This window comes from Branchiostoma belcheri, unplaced genomic scaffold (assembly GCF_001625305.1).
Source record: "Branchiostoma belcheri isolate BF01 breed outbred unplaced genomic scaffold, Haploidv18h27 scaffold5, whole genome shotgun sequence".
Lineage (NCBI taxonomy): Eukaryota > Metazoa > Chordata > Leptocardii > Amphioxiformes > Branchiostomatidae > Branchiostoma > Branchiostoma belcheri.
The window spans coordinates 585145-599558 of NW_017804131.1; the positions used below are offsets into that span (position 1 = coordinate 585145).

The following is a 14414-nucleotide window of genomic DNA, read 5'->3' on the forward strand; positions in this document are numbered from 1 at the left end:
CCAGACAATATTTTGCTTGTTTCTTGAATGTCCATATTCATGGTCCTTTTTCTACGTTGAAATAACCCGCAAGCAATCAGTATTAGTGCAGTAGGGGTATTACTCTGAGTTCTTTATATACAATCATGTAACTACAGCTGATTTACTGACAGCCGTGCAGTTCAGATGATGGGTGGAGGGTCCTGGATGCCTAGCTATTAAAGACAGTTTTAACTTGCATGCTAAGTTCCAGTTACTCTTCAAGACACGTTCCCTCTTGATTCAATTTTAACGGAAAACTTGCACCCCACAATAATGCAGAAGAAAAATCCAGTCTCTTTTGTTTTGATCCCCTAGTGGTCATCTTTAAATTTCCCGCGATGCGCAATGCTTCATGGGAAATAGGATGTACCACTACAACCTTTCCCCTCTGACCTGTGTGACCCCAGCATGGCGACGAAACGTGGAATTTCGTCAGTGTAGTCAGAAAACGCCGTGAATTTTGTCCTAGTATACTCATATACGACGGTATATCGGGCCAAAGTTTCAACTGTGAATACTTCTCAACTCAAGGATTCTGTTGATCTACCAAAGTGAGTTCTAGGTGATAGTTTGGCATTTTTATCCAACTTCATATGTGGGCGAGCTTTTTAAAACCTTCTGTACTAGTACTTGGTAGCAAGACCATGGCCACTCAAACGTCATATATATAATTTGCTCAAAATAGGACATCACTTAAATGTATGTAAACTTGGCCCTTGGAAATACATTGTACTGGGGAAAATAACCCTGTTTGAGTCTACACCACTAACGTATATATAACGACAAATTATGATTGTACAAGATCTCAAGAAATTCTCGTCATATGTTCCTTGATATCAGAGTCGACAGACCCGGAAATTTTGCTACCAATACCTACTCTCCAAGCAGAGGTTTGGATTATTTTGCCTGCTTGGAGATTAACCAATACCATGAAGACAAAGTGAATTACAGTATAATATTTGTAGGTTCTAAGATGCCTACCTGTGGTGAAGTTCTTGAAGACATTGAGGACATGGTGTCCTCAACTGACCTGACTCCTGAGGAGCGCTTTGGGTCCAGGAAGAATGTTGTTCCTCGGGTGAGGAAGAAGCACAAGGATCCAGAGACGTTAGATCCAGAGTGTGACAGGTAATGTATATACATTGCAAGAATAGTATTGACATATTGTTGTAGAAGTACAAGTACAAAGCTTAGACTTGAACAACCTGTATCTCATATAAACTTGAATGTGACATAAGATTTAGAATCTTGACCCCCAAAATTAGTAACATTGGACTACTATATTGTTTATCCTTTAATGACTTTGATATCTTTGATTCCAGAAGTTGTATTCTTACTAGTATATGCAAGAAGTTGAAACTACAACAAAATTTATGTATTTTTGTTGATGTTGTACAGTGTTATCCCAGGAACACAGAGCATCTATGTGAAGACGTGGGGCTGCTCACATAACAACTCAGACGGGGAGTACATGGCAGGGCAGCTGGCAGCTTATGGGTACACAATCACAGGTCAGGAGTTACAGCGACTTGGGAATGGTTTTATTTTTTGGTCCGTTCTTCGTGCAGACTTTCTACTTTACCCCAAGGATTTAAGTCTTTGTCATGTCTGTCTGTGTGTGTTTTTGCATTTCCCAATATGCACAATACAGCATATTCTGCACCATACAGCCCATTTTGTCAGTGTAACTGGAAGGGTTGCAAAATAGTGTGATTGGGTAATGTGTTGAAATTGACTGCAAGACACATAACTTTAGGGGGAGAATTCCTCTGAAATACAGTTACCAATCTAACCACAAAAGCATACTTTATTCCTTTATCCCCTCTTTATGTAGTTTTGGTGTGTCCCTGTAATTACCAGGATCAATCATGTTGTTCCCTTGTAACAGACACCCCTGATGCTGCAGACTTGTGGCTGTTGAACAGCTGTACAGTAAAGAACCCTGCTGAGGACCACTTCAGGAACACCATCACCAGGGCACACAGGGAGGCCAAGAAGGTGGGGTGCTTAGTAGTTGTCATCATGTTAAACATAGAATTAATTAAGTTTAGGCTTCAGTGATATATTGAAAACAATCACTTGTGATAAAGATTGATCACGTTCATTTCATTCCTTAGTGTTTCTCTGATTGTGTGAACTAATCTTAAGTAAATATAAGAACACAGGAAGTTTAAGACAGGTTACTTTGACCTTTTTTCAAATTATTTTTGATCTGAAGCTACTAGTATTTATATTGCATGAAAATGTATGACACATTAATGTAACATTTGTAGCATCTTTGTGTATTCTCACAGGTTGTAGTGGCTGGCTGTGTTCCTCAGGGCCAACCAAAAGCAAAATATCTTAAAGGACTCAGTGTCATTGGGGTAAGTATGGAAAATCTGTGTCCTCTAAAATTACAGTTTTTACATACATACATTGGTTTTAGAACTGCTAAACTACAAAACCTTGATTTTGTTTTTACATTACAGGTCCAACAGATAGACAGAGTGGTAGAAGTGGTGGAAGAAACCTTGAAAGGTGATTTTTATCTGTTCATAATTGCTAATATGATTATCCAAGATTTCTAGATCTGCTTATCAACAATACTAGTATTGTAGATTAGAATTCATCCTTAATGTCTGTTTGTTTGTTTGTTTGTTTATTTCAATGTCAAATTGAATTATTACAGCTTACATGTACTAGTAAGTGCTTTGTAACCAACATTTTTCTGCTATTTTTTCCCAATCCTTACAGGACACAGTGTGAGGCTGTTTGGGCAGAAAAAGAATCTTGGGAAGAAACTGGGTGGTGCCAAACTGGACCTTCCCAAAATTAGGAAAAACCCTCTTATAGAGATCATCGCTATCAACACAGGGTGAGTCACTTTGGAGACAGCATATTCAGTACAGTCACTGTGGTATACACCGGAAAGACTAGACTGACTTTTCTTCATTAACTTTAGAAAGATACAAGGGTGCATATGATACAATATTATTATATTCTTACCATAGTCTACAATTTGTTGTGTTACACTTTTGTAAGCTTAAGATTTACATGTATGTACAAAAATATCAAGTTTTGTAACATATCATGTTTTCCTGCTAGTTGCCTGAACCAGTGCACCTACTGCAAGACCAAGCACGCTCGTGGGGAGCTGGGCAGTTATCCACCAGAAGAAATTGTCTCCAGGGCTAGACAGTCATTTGAAGGTATATAATCAATTTCTTTCAATGTATGATAACTCTTTCAAATGGAAATCTTGAAATCGTGCACAGAATAACATGAAACACGAAGAAAAACTTAAAAGCTCTACTTGCAGTCTATAGATCAGATGTTTATGTTGTTTTAATACCATTTTGACTTTGTGGAAAATGCGAATAAACAAATGCACAAATAAGCCATTATCATACCAAAAATAATCAGGTTGGTAGAACATAGGATATTTGAATTTTCTTATACATAACCATGGATTCTTCAAGTTGAGAAGTAGTACTTGAGTCAGAAGCTCTGAGGAAGGTGTCTGATAGACATTGAAACGTAAGCAGGGTAGGAAGAATACCTGGTTGTGTATAAGAAAATCCCAATATCCTACCATTATCATATTGTATATGTACTACATGTGTTCTTGTTTTCCTCTTGTAGAGGGAGTAGTGGAGATCTGGTTGACCAGTGAAGACACGGGAGCTTATGGGAAGGACATCGGTGTGACGTTACCTGAGCTACTGTGGAGGCTGGTGGAGGTCATACCTGAGGGGTGCATGTTACGTGTGGGCATGACCAACCCACCGTACATACTGGAACATCTAGAGGTAGGTGGCATTAGTATGTAGTGTATTGATGTAATGTGCATGTACTTATTAGCACATGTTTTGTTTACAGAAATATTGTGATGTTTTTTTAGATCTCCATTCATAACAGTTGTATTTGCAGTGGAGTATTTCCCCTTGAGATATGTTGAAAATATGAGATTGTACACTCAGATTCTTAAGTTTGTTCTTCTATTAAAGATTATTTATTTATTTATTTCTGTGTTCTTTTACCAGGGTGGCACTCTCAGTGACTTTTCAGAGTGGCCCTGGGCACTTACGTACAAACAGTGCAATAGCAAATACAAGACAGAATCAGATCTAAATTGCTCATCAAATATCAAAATTGTTATCCATAAAAACTATTGTAAAATGTATTTGGTTTTCAGGAGATGGCAAAGATCCTGAGGCACCCCCAAGTGTATGCGTTCCTGCATGTCCCTGTCCAGGCTGCATCAGACAGTGTTCTGATGGACATGAGGAGGGAGTACTGTCTGGCAGACTTCAAACAAGTCGTCAACTTCCTCAAGGAGAGGTACAGATCATCTCAGTACTGTCTATGCCTTTATAAGTGATATGCAGTGCCAGAAGGAATAAGTGTTTCCTGGAAGAGAAAAATCACTGATCCTACACTGCTAATGCTGAATGAAAATTGATCTTTTAACTCATTAAAGCACATTCTTTATTTGTTAAGTTACGTATGGAAAAATGAAATTAAGTTGAAGAATGCTCATGAAGATCTGAACCAAGCAGTATATGCCGAAAAATTCATGTAGCTTTAACTTTAGGTTGATTCTTTGTTATACTGTGCCTTTAAGTTTGTTTTCCTGACAAAGTTTTGTTTTTGTTTTCTGCAGAGTTCCCAATGTTACCATAGCAACTGATGTCATCTGTGGATTTCCAACAGAAACTGCTGAGGTACATGTACATTATGGATTGTTTAAATATATGGAATCTAACAGTGTTAGAAAATGCAATGGTCTTAGAATTACATTCATCTCACAATGAAAGAAATGTTGGTGATATAGTTTATTAGAATTAGACATCTCATTTTGAAAGATGAACTTTTAGTAAGTTTCAATACACATTACAAGTCATTGTAATTATCTTCAAGTACATTGAAGTAAGTAGCACACAAAATCCCCAGAATGTTTTTGTCTTCCTTTGACATATGCATTTTTATGTGTTTTTCTTCAGGATTTTGAGGAGACCTTGCAGCTGGTTGAAGAGTACAAGTTTCCCAGTCTGTTTATTAACCAGTTCTTCCCCCGACCTGGTACCCCAGCTGCCAGGATGCAGAGGGTTGATCCTCAGGAGGTCAAGAGGAGAACAAAAGCAATATCAGAGCTGTTTCAGAGCTACAGGCCGTATGATCACAAGGTATATTTTTTAAACTTCAAAGGTATATGCTGTTTATCTCATTCTATTTAACAGAAAAGAATCTAGACCATGTTTGATTATTTCATATGTTTGAGTACTACAGTATACATGTACATTAATAGCAGAATTTAATAAAATGCATCTAGCCCATGTTTGACTACCCATTATTTCATATGTTTGAGTACTGCATTATTTAAATTATATTTTAACTAATACACATGTAATAGCAGATAGATGTGTCAGCAAGTACATGTTTTTATATGTAACGTTGAGTATTGGTATTGATTGTATTGACAATGGTTGTGTTTCCAGGTTGGAGAAATCCAGGATGTTTTAGTGACAGAGGAATCACATGACAAGAAGTTTTATGTAGCACACAACAAGTGCTATGATCAGGTGAGGAAAACCTCTGAAAACAGTGAAATCGTGTATAGGTTAAATGTATTAAAAATGAATAATTAATATGTCCTAAAGTAGGAAATCAGCTCTGGCTTATGATTTGGAAATAACATTCCATCTATGTTTAGTTCTCCTTGTAGTAGCTGCTTGTTACACTTTGTAAATTCAATGGTTTAGAGCATTGTAGGATCACTTTTTATAATACATGTCCTAGTACCTGCATGTTGTCCTAGTACCTGCATGTTGTAGTTAAAAGATGTGGTGTTTTACCAAACCTCATAATAGCAAACATAGTAGTAGTATAAGTTGATTAGACAGTACAAAATGTAGTTGTTTTCTATTGCTTTACTTTACTTTCTTTGACACTGTGCATGCAATTAGCCTTCAGGAATGATTGTGCAAGTAAGGAATTGTTTTGGAACATGAACATCTTTCTTTCCATCCAGGTCCTGGTGCCCAAAGATGAAAAGTTACTGGGAAAGATGGTTACCGTGGAGATCACGTCAACAGGGAAGCACTACCTCATGGGAAGGCTACTGTCAGGTCAGGTGACCAAGGTTGCCATAGCAACCCCACTACCCAAGGGTACTGTGTCAGGTGTACAAGATAACCTTCAGGTATGACCTTCACAACTTACAGAGAAGAATTACTGATGTCTTTTTCTTAATTTGTTCATTAAACTTCTCCATCACAAAATGGGGGGGGACTGAAAACAGGTGTATTTGTATTTAATAGCAATGAAACTGATCATTACAAGGGTCAGCTTGTTCATATCTGCTAGTTGCTCCTTTTTTTTTCCACCAGATCAAGCTACAAGGCATAATTTAAGACTTCTTGTGGCTTCCAAAGTATCTTTCATTTCAAATAGTAATGACAGCTTTGTTTCTTTGTTTAAGATATGATATAAGATTGTCAGCTTTAAAGGGATGTATTTCATAGTAGCCTCACAAGTTGTTTTTTTTCTCTCTGTGCTTCACAGGAAACAACAGACAGCACAACAGTAACAGCACAACCCCCGCTGGCATGGGTACAGCACCAGCTGTCCAGGATAACTCCTGTTGGTATGCCCCGATGGATGCAAGTGGCTGCTTTTGTTCTAGTTCTTGCCGTTGTTTTAGATCTTTGTAGGATTGTTTACAGAGTAAGTGCTAAATTCTGAGATGTGAGGAAGGAATTGGTTGGTGTAGATTAATCAAACAGTCTTAAATCTCATGTATGGATGAATGTGTACATACACATGTACACTGACCCTGAATGTCAATTGTGCAACAGGAAAAGATCAGAAGCTCAGAATTCATTGCACTGTGGTTTCAAACAGGACTTGATGGTTTCAACTTTTAAAAGAATGCCAAACAATTATATTACAGAAATACTATCATGATGTTGTATCATTATTGAATCATGGCACAAACAACTTTTTGCTGGGGATGATTTTGAATAGTCAATGGTCCATGCTCGCCTTCATGTTTGATCATTCAGACAACTAGATACCTGTCAAATTCTATGCGTAGAAGATTTACACATTTGCCCTATCACCTATATCTATTGAAAATAAATACACCAACGAAGGACATTTTCACAGTTTTATTCTAACAACTTTTTATATATTAACATTGTACATATATAATTTATATCATACAATCAATATGATTTACAAGAGGCCTCCTGTAATAGGAGGATGGTTTAACATTAGAATACTCTCCCTGAATAATGCCAACACAGTCGGCGAGGGATACACTGTGTCCCCATCCCTTACACAATGTTTGTAATATCTACAAAACGGGATTTTACAACTTTCAGTTGTACAATTTATACTGTGTTGAGCACATGCTATTGCACCTATGGTGCAGATTTCACAACTTGGCAGTGTACAGGAAGCACAGGATCGCAGGGAGGTTAGGCAGATGTTACAGACGAGACATCTCTTCCTGTGACTAGGACTGGACCAGAGGTCACTGTGACTGAGGCAGGCTATGATAGCCTGCTCTGCCTGTGATACTGTGAAGGGTAGAATGCGGAAGCACATCTGAAATATGATGAAGATAGAAAACTGTTACATGTAAAACTACACATTGTCAACTACTTCTCGAAAAATTGGGAAAATGACTGAAATTCTACAACCACTTACAGAAGTAAAATGTGCATCAATTTTCATCAAAACACACATGTGTACATGATAAGTGCCACCAAAGATTTGACAGTTGACAGTACCTGTAGCAGCCTGTTGCTGATTTGATGGCGATGCAGGTTGACCGGCCCCACTGCAACTGCCCAGAATTCCCTCTGTTGGAATGCACGGAAAATTCCCCCACACTGAAGGGGGACGGGGATCAAAATAATTTTGTGTTATGAGTGAACAAAGGCAAATGAGCAGGGAAGAGAAATGACTGTTGATATTTTGATTTTCAATGTACTGTGTCACATATCATTGTTTTGTATTGGATACATATCTCACAACTAAACAAAGCCAACACAACTAACATTTGCAATTACGGCAAATTTTACAATTGAAATGTCTAAAGTTGTTTCAAGAAGGTTTTGCCACTACTGACCTCGGCAGTTCCACAGGATGGACTTGTGATCCTCCTCAGATGGACTGAAATCTTGTCTCTAAACTGTTTGTTGTTCTGGAGCTCTTCAGGACTGAGTTGACTGTCCCGGATGGCCTGTTTGGTCTCCTCACACCCTGTAATGTCACACCCCTCCCTCTCACACGTAAAGACATGCCCACAATACAACTGTCGCACGTAAGCACAGCGCTCACAGTTGATCGTGTGGCACGTTTTGATGTGGAAGAGGTAGTGGGTGACCACGCGCTGGCAGGACTGGCACTCTCTCATGTGGGCAGTCAACTGGATGTCATCTCCAGTCAGCTCAGCAAGGTGGCGCTGACAGTCCACAAGGTCATCTACGCCAGGCAACTGTTGGGATGTTCAAGGAAATTGTGTCTTCTATGTGTAGAAAAATTACTGGCACCTAGCATTTTATGAGATGGACTTACAAAGCTGCTTTTAATGTCAAAATCAAGATTGTCACACAACTAGATGTTAAGCTTACCAGTGGATGAAGGCCCCTCAAAAGGATCTCCTGCTCCTTCACTATCTCTGTGAGCTGCTCAAGCTCCTTGCGGACCGTGTTGATTGTATCTCTGTATTCTCCTGACCTGGTTTCGAGGGCTTCCTTTTCCAAGGCCAGTTCTGCAGATACTCGTTGGGTGTTTTCCAGCTCTGTTTGAAGCTGCTCAATTTGCTCCTGTTAGATAGTAAATAATGGACATCTGAATGTTACATTGTATTCTTGCATGATATCATGGTATTTTCATATCGCAGTATATAAACATTATATTCTCTGTGTTTGCTTGACCACCTATGACAACTTCTCCCCAACAGATTGTACACTTCCATGTAATAATTACTTTGTTTCTTGTCAGTACCACATCCCTCACAGAAGAGAAATGATTTTCGTTCCAGATCATCAATTTGCTTCTGTTGCAAAAGACCAAAAATGTGATATAACAAGATCCCAGTAACCAGTCCACAATGACATTGTACATATACATGTAACGTTATATACTAAGTTCACCAAAGGTGAGAAATGATTTACCTGTTGCTGTTGTGCCCTGGTCTCAGAAATCCTTGACATGTCACTGTGCTCTGTCTCCATCCGCTCTTGTGTCGCTGTCAGTTCGTTAACTTCTTGTTCTTTTTCATGGAGTTTTTGTTCCAGATCATCAATTTGCTCCTGATGCAAAAGAGCAAAAATTTGATCAAACAGGATCCCCAGTAACCAGTCCACAATAACATAGTACGTGTTCATGTAATGTTATATACTAAGTTCACCAGAGGTGACAGATGGTTTACCTGCTGCTGTTGTTCCCTGGTCTCAGAAAGCCTTAATGCCTCACTGTGCTCTGTCTCCATCCGCTCGTTTGTCGCTGCCAGTTCGTTAACTTCTCGTTCTTTCTCTTCGAGTTTCCACAACAGATCATCAATTTGCTCCTGTTACATAGCAAAAGAACAAAAGATTGAGTCGAATATCATATTTAACAAGAGCAAGTACACTGCAAGTATCATTAACAATAATAAAAATATCCATAACCACCATACACTGTAACAACAATATCGTGAGATATTAAATAGGTCGACAATATGATAAACATCTTAAAATTTTTTGGTATGTACCACCTGTGTTTTCTGTCTGATGTAAGTCACTTTTGCTGCCATAATGGACTTACTGTCAAGGTTGTGTACAGTATTGATGTTGAATTTTGTAAACATGTGATCTACATGTAACAAGATCCCAGTAATCAGTCAATCACAATGACATAATACACTTATATTACAAGCTCAGCAAAGGTGAGAAATTTGTTACCTGTTGCTGTTGTGTATTGCTCTCATATTCCTTGGTGAGATCTCTGTTCTCCTTCTCCAATTTCTGGGCATGTTGGCGGGATGCTTTCAGTTCATCAACCTCGATGCAGAGTTCTTTCAGCTCTCGTTCTAGTTCCGTTTGTGTGTGCTCCTGAAACCATCAACAGTTTGATATACTCACAGGCATATGAAGAACATGCCTTCATGTGAAGACAATTAGAAGATAATGAATTCTATTGGTTTACAATCTGTTATGGCATCTACATTTTCAAAATTCTTCACAGATGATGCTGATACGTTTTTTAAAGGCATGTATGGGAGGAACAATACCTCTGATGATATAGTTGTGGTTATGTACAATGTAGAAACTAGAACATATATTCTCATAGACTAAAATGATAAGGTGAAACAATTTAGGGAGCTAATATTAATACTCACTGCATCATGGTTGATGTTTCCATTTTCTTGTCCTTCGGCTGACTGAAAAGTAGCGTTCAGCTTTTCTTTGGTGTTTGCGATGGCCCCCACCAAGTTGCCATTGATAGTAGTTTTCTGAAAATATAAAGGATGAATTAATGAACAATCAACTGTATACAGCGTCAGTAATGCAATTCACAACTACTGTATGCCTTTTCTGTGTGGCAGAAATTTGACACATTATAAAAAGCATGGTTGATTACAAATTAACAAACCTCTAGTGCAGTAAACATACACACATGTACCTTATCAGCCTTCAGCATTGCCCTGTTTTCCAAAGACCCGCAGTTCTGTTGGTGTCGAATATCTACCTTTGGGGACAAGTCAAACTCCGGTGAGGGGTGGATTTCTGAAGTCTCCATCGATATCTGTACTTGATGGGCGCTGGTTTAAGTCAATCTTGGAAGGAAAAAATTCAGTCAAAACACACATCACAATCACTTTGAGTAAACAGCATAGCGTATTTGCCTTACTATTGACCTTTTAAGTCTTCAGTCCTTCCAAATTAACATGTACAGATTTTCAAATACATGTATTTTATATGTCTACCTCTGAGCCTGTTCTCCAGACCTTTTTGGTGGCTAAGAGGCCATAAGATAGTATCAAACGGCAGAGCAGTATCCAATACACCACAGAAGGCTTCACCGGAAAAATTCCGAATTTCCGGTACAAAAAAGCCCGAAAAGAACGCCTAAAACTCATCAAAAAGAAGCTGAAGTCTAAACCACTGCTTGGAGCGTACCTGTGGTACCTGTGGCCACGTACAGCCTGTAGTAAACAACCACTTCCTCCCAATGAGAAGTGTGCAACTTGAGTTTCCATTATTAGTAGTCCGATTATGTAATCGGAAAGTCCCGCCGGTTACTACTTATAGTAACGCCAGGTAATGCAAGTTTCCGCGGGCCCCATGATCATCTGACCTGAATCCTGTTTCAGTGACGTAGTTTCGTTCCTGATGTTGTGTCTCATTGTTTTGTCAACCAGAGCGCAAAAAACGAATATACTATAGTGTACATGTATAAGACTGTCGCCCGATTGAGACACATCTTGATGAATTTAATAGTCGACTACCCTAAACCGTCTTGTATCTAATTCAAATTATGATATGAATGATCAGAATTTGACAAAATTTTTGTCCGCCATGAGAGGCAAATTTCCGTCAAATTAGGGGAAATGGACGTAGACGTTCAACAACGTTCAACGCGTTCCGAACATTTGTATATTAACATAGTCTCCCCACTATAACCTCCTTGCATAGTCAAATTCGATTTAAGTAGTCACACTGACATAAACTGTTGCAAATTTCTTGGTGTAGTCGAACTCACATGGAATTGTGTGGCTGCCATGGCCAGGTCTCTGTGATGAAATCTATTTGTGAGTCATATTTATGATTAGATAAACAGGGAGTGAACTTTCCTACCTCGGGGGACGTCTTCACGGACTCCCCTGTGAGTCCGTCGCTGTAGGGTTAGGTTCCTTTAAGCTTTGCCACTCGTTCCTTGGTACACCAGGACACTGCCGAAGCGCTGACCGACGGTGGCGGCTACAGTCTAGTCGCGAAATTTCTCGACATAAATGTAGTTATAATTGGTGCGTACCTATATTAGGCAACCAAACACCTTTCGTCACACAAAGGCAAGTGTGAAAAACAAGTCTAAGTTCACTTCCGGGTCGACTTGTTGAGAACGAAACGTCGACTTCTGAAATTTACGTCCCTTAAGGAGATTTTAGTCCGATCAATGAAGACGTTGTTGCTCGCTGCCGAACGCTGAAGAAACTATCGGTTGGCCTCCACTTCTCCGTAGTTCACATGTTAGTTCATTAAGGGACTTTCCAACTTATTTCTACGTCCACACGTCAGAGGTACATTTAAGCAGGTGGTTAGAGGAACATTTTTCCTGGCCGGCCATTGGCTGGTGCAGTAGACACGTGATCATACTCACGACGTCACTGCATTGCACTGCCTCTAAAAACAACAATTCCTCACCATAAGAACAAGATATTAACACCCAAAAATGACAACATAATAAGTAAAATGCATGAAAAAATTATATCTGGCAAAGCCAGGAATATTCTTGAAATAGATTTCGAGAGTTTTGGCTCTTATTCTCTTTTAAACAAACATTTGAATCGAAGTGGGGTATGGTGCAATACCGGGGCAGAAGAATGGAAATCCCCATGACTCACACGCGCACTGCAGAAACCTGCTCCATCCAATAGTTATTCTCTTTTCGGGTGGGGATTTCCGCCCAGCAAACCTGTTTCAACACGCATCGCGTAGCTACTCAGTACTGAGAATCAACAACAAGGTGCGTATGTTCCTTTTTCTTGTTACCGTGTGTGTATGCTCTTGCGCCATACATGTACATGTACCATGCCGTAGAATTACAACGTGTCCGCGTTCGTACCGTACCTGTATGATATACCCCAATTAAAAACGGGGTGTAATATATGCCTACTATCATCTATTTATTTAGATTCCTCTCGAAACGATTCAGTGTTCACTATGATGCACCATATACTGACTGAGTCATTTGTAGAAATCGGCCCAATACCATGTCACGGATACAAGTACATGTAGACAAGAATCATGCGTTCTGTATTTTTACACTACTTGCTATAAAGTATCAAAACTACTAGTAAATAAATTTCATATGTACCATTATCCTTACTGTCAATATTTGTTTACAGTTGGCTAGGCTCTGAGCGTTCAGGCCCGTCCAGTCTAATCAAATAGTACGTATTCTTCTGACATTCTTTGATTTTTACCACCAGGAAGTGGAAACTCCTTATCTCCAAGCAGATATTGGAAAGGAAGATCGTGACATTTTCTTTTCCGTTTTTAATGACGGAATGCGACAAGTCTTCCCTTCCAACTTCTGCTTGGAGATCACTCCTTCGTTAAAACCTGCGGCCAACTTTAGTGAGCAGTTGTGATGTCGCTGTTATGATGCAACACAAAATCGTAGATATATATGAAGGCTAACTCACTGAACGTTTTATCACAGGAATCATGGGGGTGGTACTCCGCGTTCACTCAAGTCCCTTCATCCTGACGTTCTTCATCTGCGTTCTCATCGTTTTCTTCGAACGACAGGACGCAGCCCCTGTTGATGGCTTTCGGGAGGCCATGAGCAGCACTGTCTGTTGTAGTCTCTGTGTGAGTACTGCAGGTTGTTAGCCTCCTGTGCAGGCCCGGCGGCGGTGGAAAAGAGTTTTTAACGCGTTATTTTAATATAGCCGGCCATCCTACATAGCCACCGAGAGAAGGTTGGGCGGAATGGAACCTTCTCTCGGTGGCTATGTAGGATGGCCGGCTATATTAAAATAACGCGTTAAAAACTCTTTTCCACCGCCGCGGGGCCTGCACAGGAGGCTAGCAGGTTGTGAAGTAACTGAGATTTGACCCCGTTTATGAGAATTCGAATCTCAATTTCAACAGTGTAGTGAGTAGATGTAGATAAACGCTTAGAGACTTGTACGTAAGTGTACTTGACTATATGTAGGGTCTCATCGTGGGATGACCACACAAATAAAACGTTTTCGTATCCAATCTGCCTTGTAGCGAGCGTTGGTCATGGAACATCGACAAAGACATCGCTTGTCCACGGAAATCAGAACAATGACAACGGCTGAGTTAAATGTTTTGTGCAACATTCTAAAATCTTTTACGGGATTATTCTTGTTTTACACTTAGCTCTTTATGAACCAACATATAAACAGGAACAGAAATGTTTCTTTTACTTTTTACAGGTTGCAGAACAATGTGGTTCCTATGTAAGGAACCACATTTCTGGGAATTCCATGCAACGCGAGCCCCGCCCGCACCAAGGCATAGTGACGTAGGTATTGCACTAGCCTCCTTCGCAGACTTGTGAGGTGGCGGCATTAATTTTTTTCGGAGAGCGACGCGAGTTATGCCACGAAGGGACGGTTTTGTCGCCGAGGGACTTTGCCTGGGAGAGAAGGTTTGGGCGGC

The 14414-nt window shown here is 39.7% G+C and overlaps 3 protein-coding genes across 6 annotated transcripts in view; 2 read left to right on the forward strand and 1 right to left on the reverse strand.

The window, feature by feature from the left end:
• The first annotated feature begins 994 nt into the window (after positions 1 to 994).
• On the forward strand, positions 995 to 7065 carry LOC109479925 (threonylcarbamoyladenosine tRNA methylthiotransferase-like). Its single transcript, XM_019781992.1, has 14 exons — positions 995 to 1149; positions 1420 to 1532; positions 1910 to 2019; positions 2316 to 2387; positions 2493 to 2541; positions 2758 to 2878; positions 3109 to 3212; positions 3646 to 3812; positions 4199 to 4344; positions 4667 to 4727; positions 5007 to 5189; positions 5502 to 5585; positions 6035 to 6205; positions 6568 to 7065. Exons 1-14 carry the CDS (start codon positions 995 to 997, stop codon positions 6745 to 6747), a joined length of 1716 nt encoding a protein of 571 aa, XP_019637551.1. The 3' UTR covers positions 6748 to 7065.
• Positions 7066 to 7157: 92 nt separating this feature from the next.
• LOC109479926 (synaptonemal complex protein 1-like) lies at positions 7158 to 10811 on the reverse strand. 3 transcript variants are annotated; one of them, XM_019781994.1, is made up of 9 exons: positions 10747 to 10811; positions 10397 to 10510; positions 9960 to 10109; positions 9449 to 9586; positions 9192 to 9329; positions 8646 to 8840; positions 8141 to 8509; positions 7800 to 7901; positions 7158 to 7614 (listed from the first exon to the last, which is right to left on the reverse strand). In XM_019781994.1, exons 1-9 carry the CDS (start codon positions 10795 to 10797, stop codon positions 7240 to 7242), a joined length of 1632 nt encoding a protein of 543 aa, XP_019637553.1. In that variant the 5' UTR covers positions 10798 to 10811; the 3' UTR covers positions 7158 to 7239. The 3 variants fall into 3 exon arrangements, with proteins under 3 accessions (XP_019637553.1, XP_019637552.1, XP_019637554.1); XM_019781993.1 differs by having other exon boundaries at positions 10681 to 10811; XM_019781995.1 differs by lacking the exon at positions 9192 to 9329 and having other exon boundaries at positions 10681 to 10811.
• Positions 10812 to 12673: 1862 nt separating this feature from the next.
• The window catches only part of LOC109479959, a 3286-nt gene continuing 1545 nt past the window's right edge, over positions 12674 to 14414 (forward strand). Inside the window, exons 1-4 of one of the 2 annotated variants that reach the window (XM_019782045.1) lie at positions 12675 to 12744; positions 13127 to 13171; positions 13444 to 13595; positions 14189 to 14277. In XM_019782045.1, coding sequence (XP_019637604.1) covers positions 13449 to 13595; positions 14189 to 14277 — 236 coding nt within the window. In that variant the 5' untranslated portion in view covers positions 12675 to 12744; positions 13127 to 13171; positions 13444 to 13448. Of the gene's footprint in view, positions 12745 to 13126; positions 13172 to 13443; positions 13596 to 14188; positions 14278 to 14414 lie in introns of both variants that reach the window. The other variant, XM_019782046.1, reaches the window with a different exon arrangement.

Bases quoted from the DNA above. Each gene is read 5' to 3' on its own strand.
- LOC109479926 (XM_019781993.1), bottom strand. From the start codon at position 10,797: ATGGAGACTTCAGAAATCCACCCCTCACCGGAGTTTGACTTGTCCCCA. The intron at 10,511-10,680 runs GTACATGTGTGT...TTATATTTTCAG, and splicing joins CAATGCTGAAGGCTGATAAG to AAAACTACTATCAATGGCAA. The intron at 9,330-9,448 runs GTAAACCATCTG...CTTTTGCATCAG, and splicing joins CCAGGGAACAACAGCAGCAG to GAGCAAATTGATGATCTGGA.
- LOC109479925 (XM_019781992.1), top strand. From the start codon at position 995: ATGCCTACCTGTGGTGAAGTTCTTGAAGACATTGAGGACATGGTGTCC. The intron at 2,879-3,108 runs GTGAGTCACTTT...TTTTCCTGCTAG, and splicing joins ATCATCGCTATCAACACAGG to TTGCCTGAACCAGTGCACCT. The intron at 5,190-5,501 runs GTATATTTTTTA...TTGTGTTTCCAG, and splicing joins ACAGGCCGTATGATCACAAG to GTTGGAGAAATCCAGGATGT.